General features: G+C 37.2%; 1 protein-coding gene across 4 annotated transcripts in view; it reads right to left on the reverse strand.

Moving 5' to 3' along the window:
- The window catches only part of LOC107086100 (cationic amino acid transporter 2-like), a 17,536-nt gene extending 11,625 nt beyond the window's left edge, over nucleotides 1-5,911 (reverse strand). Inside the window, exons 1-7 of one of the 4 annotated variants that reach the window (XM_015376852.1) lie at nucleotides 5,817-5,911; nucleotides 4,425-4,766; nucleotides 3,718-4,095; nucleotides 3,218-3,373; nucleotides 2,972-3,137; nucleotides 761-897; nucleotides 120-342 (exon numbers count right to left, since the gene is read on the reverse strand). In XM_015376852.1, the coding sequence (XP_015232338.1) occupies nucleotides 120-342; nucleotides 761-897; nucleotides 2,972-3,137; nucleotides 3,218-3,373; nucleotides 3,718-4,087 (1,052 nt within the window). In that variant the 5' untranslated portion in view covers nucleotides 4,088-4,095; nucleotides 4,425-4,766; nucleotides 5,817-5,911. Of the gene's footprint in view, nucleotides 1-119; nucleotides 343-760; nucleotides 898-2,971; nucleotides 3,138-3,217; nucleotides 3,374-3,717; nucleotides 4,096-4,424; nucleotides 4,767-5,245; nucleotides 5,360-5,816 lie in introns of those variants that run through there. The other 3 variants (XM_015376875.1, XM_015376858.1, XM_015376866.1) reach the window with 3 other exon arrangements.
- Between the last annotated feature and the right edge of the window lie 773 nt (nucleotides 5,912-6,684).

Raw genomic sequence — 6,684 nt, forward strand, 5'->3', positions numbered from 1 at the left:
TCAGCATGGGGGTGAGTAGAAAATGAAGGCTAATCATGTTTTGGGTGTTCCTTTAAAATGAAAACAAATGTTTAAGTGCCAACAACACATGACCTGTAGATCTCACTGAGGTTTCAGACCTGGTGGACAGTGCACACAGCGATCCCACAGCCACGGCATATTTGGCCGGTCCCCAGCCGACGTATTCAAAGGCCACAGGCAGCGGGCTCTTCTCATTCAGCATGTAGTAAGGCATCATCAAGGTAAGGGCAGCAGACACCGCAAAGTAGGCCAGGAAGCAAATCAGAAGTGAAACCACAATGCCCACAGGGACAGATTTCTGAGGGTTCTTCACTTCCTCACCTAAAAAAAAAAAACAGGAAGAAACAAATGTTCATATTGATTTGAATAAAAATCAGTAAAATACGGAAGCTTCATGACGGCAGCAATACCTATTTGGACTTATCTTCTGCAAATGAAACAGCTTACTCTGCAAAATGCTTTATAGTTTAAACATGTCATAAAGCCACTGTACAATCATGCAGGTCTACTAAACAATCCCCTAATTCACTTTATCACAGTTTTCATTACACAGTTTTGCTGATATATTTAACTACCTGGTTTGTTACCCTTTACAGCACCACTCAAGGTATCAGCAGTACAGATGGTAGTCGTAATACTTTGTTTTATTGTTTTGAATAGATCATTATCTGGTTTATTTGCTGTTTTTTATCCAAATGTTTGAATTAAATGATAATAAAAGGTCAAATCCTCCTCTTACCTGTTGTAGCGATGCAGTCAAACCCAACAAAGGCGTAGAAACATGTTGCAGCTCCAGCCAGGGTGCCGCTGAAGCCATAAGGAAAAAATCCTCCGACTCCATATATGCTTGTAACATTGACTGTGTCGCTCAGGTTGCTGCATGAACAGAAGGCAGAGTTTTATGTTCACTTGAAGTCAGATAACCAGGGAGGCAATACTGCTGTTTTTACAAGCTAATATTTTTGACTTTTCAATTATTTCTTTATTATTTATTCAAAGAGCCTCTGGGTTTTTGGAAGTGTTCTTTATCAATGCTCTTCATTATGTTTATTCCCTTGAATTTTAGTTGTTTTCTTTTTATTTTTAATTTAAGATTTAATTATTTTTAGAGCAGAGTTGTTGTTTTACATTGGCTCAACACAAAAACTCAACAAGGAAGAAATTTTAATTCAGATGTATTGTTTTTTGGGTGATCTTTTTGGTCACTACTAACTTGCCTAAAGACACAATTTGTGCTTTGTTTATTTTTATTGAATATTTAAAAAAGTATTTTTGCTCTGAATAAAATTCTACTGGTTCTTTGGCTTTTTAAGTTAGAAAACAATTTAACTATCTGAATTTAAATGCAGGTCCAGTGTCATGTCTTTTTATTTGAAGTTACTCTTGCTGTTTAGCACAATAAAAAAATCAGACACGCTTTTTGTCCAATATGTTCCCTCTTTCTAATTTTTGCAAAAACAAACAATATGCTACTGTGGTCGGGTAAAACAATCCGATTGAAAATTGGTGGAAAGAGTCTAAAAAAACCTAAATAACTACTGATAGAGAACCTATGAGGAAAATGTTTGTCTTTTCAAAAAAATGCTTTAGTACTTTACACCAAAACACACACACAGACATTCATATTTTGTTATATTTATTATATTTTATCATTATATAAAGAAAACCCCCAAAAATGTTAGAACTGTAAATTTACAGTCATATGTTTATATTACTGTTTTTATATATTTATTTATTTATTTTTTTTTACTATTTTTCAAGGCTGCACTTTAAAAAGGATGAAATTGTCCAGAGAGATGTTCTAAACGAAATTTCTTTTTATTTTACTCTTGTGTGAACAAAAGTCTAAGTCATGTACCAATCAACAGATTGTTAGACAACTTTAAGTTAAATGCCTTGCCTATGGGCACATCAACATGTGGCAGCAGGCAGTTGGAATTAAACTCAATTATTTTGGGTATTTTTGTTGCTAAAAGGCTCATCCTGATGGACTGGAAATCAACCTCTCCTCCCTCCTTTCAGAGATGGCTGACTGATATGACCTCTGTCATACAAATGGAGAAACTCCGGTTTATGAGGGCTAATTCACCTGAAAAGTTCTCAGCTATTTGGGATCCATTTCTGAGCCATCTGGATATGATCAGAACAAGGTCAGAGCCTCACCAGACCATTTACCTGGGACTTGGTTGAGACAATGTGTATATTCGGCTTATTTGTGACTGTCAGGTTTGTTATTCTTCCATTCATTTGCCTGTTGTAACCGTTTATTATTATTTATTTTTATGTCTGACCCTGATTGTTGATTGTTGTTTTTGTCTATTTCTACTGAAAATTGTAAAATAAAATATATATGTAAAAAAAAAACCTCAATTCTTTCAGATTGCAGGATGCCTACACTGACCAATAACCATAGTTTAGGAGTTAAATAATAGCTGACAAAGCAAATAAATTAGAGCAAAAAAACTGAACATAACATTTAGATTCATGAATTGTAACATTTTCTTAAAATATTTAATGTATTTACAGAGCAAAATAAACTGAAGCACCTTGGTTGAAGTGCAGGGATTTGAAATGGTTTGAGATTTATGAAAGAAATGTAGACAAGGACTAACTGGCAAAGTTTGGATGGGGGCGAATAAAAAACGATTTATCTCAACCAGACACATTAAACATTACTTGTTTGTTAATTAGGTCTATAAATATTTTTTTTTTTTATAATCAAAGTTAAAATTTTTGGAGCTTTAACATTTGATATTAGTCATTTATAACCCAACACTGCTGAGTTTAGTCAAATTAAACTACAGCTGGACTTTACTGACCCACGACTTTATTAGCAAAGTAATGAAAATTGTTTTTGTTTTTTATAACCCTGCGTTTTTTTTAGAGTAAAAGATCCGATTTGGAGGAGCCTCCAGATCCATGCTGGAATTAATTTGCATTTGGCTCTTACTTAAACTGCGCTGTGGCGTTTATCAAGTCGTCTTCACTGATCTGCCAGTTGGAGATGTTCCCTTTGATAAATCCAGAGATGATCACAAACAGCAGCACCAAGATGTTGATCGCCGTGAAGATCTTGTTGATGTTTGTTGACTCTTTCACACCAAACGCCAGCACGCCTTCACGCAAAACAGATTTTTATGGATGTTTAAATGGATGTTTAATTTGCTTATATCAACTGAGCAACATCAGTTTGTACCTGAGAGCAGCAGGACCAGACCAGCTGCAAAGACATCTGGATAAGGCGCCAGTCCAGGGAGGCCCATGGCTGCATTTTTCTCAAAAAACTTGGAAATGACGCCTCCAATCAGGTCATCAAAAGTCCCACTCCACGCCAGCGCAACACTTGATGTTCCTGAGCAGAAAAAAGGGCCATAAAATAATAATCCTGAGTCACCATTTTAGTGCTGTTGTAAATGGAAAACTTAGATGGGAACATTTCCTTCCAATAGTTCAGTTAAAGTCCTGCTGTCTAATCAGGTGGCAAAAAAATTATGTGCTTTTTCTGTAAGATAAGCTTTTAAGAATTTGCTTTTCAGGCAGTGAAGGGTCAAAGAGCAAAATCAGAGAGCCTCCCTGTTGATCATTTATGTGTTCTTAAGAATCCCATTAAAAGAAATATCTGTTTTAAATTAGGAGTTAATTAGTCTTTATGAAAATCTAAAGTTTAACAATAATTAGAAGGGAGAGAATACTTGCCTATGACATAGGAGAGCAGCAGATTCCAGCCGGTGATAAAAGCCAGCAGCTCTCCAACAGTCACATAGCTGTAAAGGTAAGCTGAGCCCGTTTTGGGAACCCTGGATCCAAACTCCGCATAACACAGTCCGGCAAATATAGAAGCCAAGGCAGCGATGAAGAAGGAGATGATGATGCTTGGTCCTGAAGTGTCTCTGGCCACCTCTCCAGAGAGCACGTAGACCCCGGCTCCTAGGGTGCTCCCTACACCCAGGGCAATCAGATCCAGCGTGGTCAGGCATCGGTTAAAGGTCGACTCTTCGCCATCCGGCTCAATGGGCTTCCTCCGAGAGAGGCTCAACAAAAAGGACTTGACCACACCGCACGGCATGCTTCTGCCTGTTATTTGGATCAGGATGGAGAGGGGATTATATAAGGAGCCACAGACAGGAGAGCAGGTTGATGTTGGGAAAGGAGAGGAACATTTGAGGAATACTGAGGGGAGAGAAATCCCCTCATAAGAAGGGGAGAACAGAGGATATGTCAGTAAATGATTGTCAGCTCTTTCTATCTAGAAGCATCACTGATTTACTTGCATGATCTTTTTTAATGGAAAATGTTAAATTAATCTAAAAAAAAAATAAAAGCATCAAGAAGAAAACATGGAGAAAACAAGTAGATCCTTAACAGCAAACATAAAAGAGTAATTTAGAAAACAGCTCACTTACGTCTTTGTAGGTCTCTGTCTCACAGGTGTGCTCAGAGGACACGACAGAATCCGTCATTCCCTTAAAACAATATATTTCTTTTATATGTGACCTCCTTTATCTGCAGAAGATATGATAGTGCTGATGCCTGGAGTTTTTCTTTGCTGTCCACAGGACCGAAAACAACGCCCGTTCACCGATTGCCCTTTAATCAGTCATTGGTTATATACACTATTACTTCTTTGAGTGGCTTTGGGGGGGGGGAAATGCAGCCGTCTTGCAAAGTGGGCTCACTCTACTCATGCAACAATCACGTGAGAGATAGTGTAGCTTTTCAGAACACTATTTCCTGATCAATCACTGCTGAAAACAAATAAGGAAAGAAAAGTAAGCAGCAGAGTTAAAAAAAAATGTTTTTTTTTAGTATTTTTATGTAAAATGCATTGGATCTGGAGTTGAAAAATTCAATAACAGCTCAGTCTGAGCATCACTGGGTTGAAAATATCAACAGAAATATGATTAATATCTTGGATCAGAATGTTTTTTATTTTATTTTTCCACTTAATTATCCAGGAATAAACAAATGATCTAGAGATGAGATTCAATTCATTAAAAAAAATATTTTCTCTCCTGTTTCCTGTTGGATATTCACAGTAAAACGGTTTAAGATCTGCAGCTTTGATTAGGTTCTGATGATAATGCATTCCAGCTAATTCAATACTTCAAGGTCCATATTTCTGTAAGACTTTGACATTTCGCTCCCTGGAAAAGAACAAGAAAGCTGTGAAGGAACAGCACATTCCCAGCGTGTTCACTCCCCTTGATTAGATTTGCAAACCTACATTGTATCTTTCAATCGTCTTGTTTGCTTCTTGCCTCTCAGGAGCCGTGCTTCCATCTCTAACCTAAAGAAACTTCTTTTTTCGTTTTTTTTTCTGTGGAGGACAAAGCAGCTTTCATGGCTCATGTATGTGGCGCCTGCAGAGCTGCTCTCTAAGAGGTAGCATTTACCTTCTTGCCTCCTATCATGGGATTTCAGCTCACCTAATCCCTCCTGGCATCCGCTTCAACAGGCAGAAAGGAGGCGAGCAGGAAGGCAGCCGACGCAGATGGTCAAAGTACCTGTGACCGAATCTGCACTCAGGCCGGATCTCTCCAGCTGAGATACAGTTTTCAGAGAGACGAGGGGTAATGCTTAACTAAATAATAGCTGATCTGCACTTTTATGATCACAGGGTTAATCATGATCCCGTTGATCCTCAACTAATGTCCTCTAATGTAAAAGATATGGCTGCTTCTTGTGCATTAAAGGAAAATTAGATAAGATAAGAATTACCAGAAAAACATAATCATTTACAATGACGAAGTTTTAAATTTGACTTTCTTTACATACTGTACATATAAGGTCTTTACCTTTATCTCAGATCCTAAGAGGAGAAACCAGTGCCCTGTGCTGTTGCGACATTGACAACACAAATATCCATGCTGATGTCTTGGATGAAGCAAATTGCTGCCATATATACAAGACTGGCCTGCGTGACCCTCCCACTCAACAGAGATACTCACAAAGTAGCCTTTGTGCTCATTATTGCATGAGGGCAGAGTGAGAACTGTGCACCGTAAACCCAGTTCAGAAAAATATTACGGTATTTGGATAAATATGTATCTCGGATTTAATCACTTTAAGCCGTATTAGTTATGAAATAAACTTAACTTAAATATGCAACAAGACAGATGTCTGAGGCAGGTTTAAGATTTCAAGACAATGGTTTTTTTTTTATCTCAGATATTATAATTTTTAATCAAATTACGTTTTGCCTTTTTCACATCTGGTAAATTTTTGAGTGCAGCGCAGTGTGAGAGCAGAAGAGGTCAGCAAACAACAAAAGCTTTTCTTCTCCATCGCTTTCCTGCCTCAGTGAGTGTTTTCCTAAAATGGGCTTTTTTCTTTTACTCTAAAATGAATGATCAAGTAATTAAATACAATAAAATTGCAGAAAATATTTTATATTTTATTTTTACAACTTTACTTTTAGAAGCCAGGAGAGAAAAGAAGAGGTTAAATAATGTTTGGATAATCTATGAGTTACATAATTCACCTATATTAACTTGTTGGGGTTTAATGTTTAGTAAAAAAAATGCAAACACTTTGAAATCAAAATGTAATTCTGCAGTGGAAAATCAATTTTTTCAGATCTCTAGTTGAGAGGAAGCTACATCAGTGGCTTTGTTGCATTTTCCAACCCAAGTTGACCAATGTGAGGGGTCTGCTGTCATTACA

Source organism: Cyprinodon variegatus, unplaced genomic scaffold, assembly GCF_000732505.1.
Source record: "Cyprinodon variegatus isolate N-32 unplaced genomic scaffold, C_variegatus-1.0 Scaffold8, whole genome shotgun sequence".
Taxonomy (NCBI): domain Eukaryota; kingdom Metazoa; phylum Chordata; class Actinopteri; order Cyprinodontiformes; family Cyprinodontidae; genus Cyprinodon; species Cyprinodon variegatus.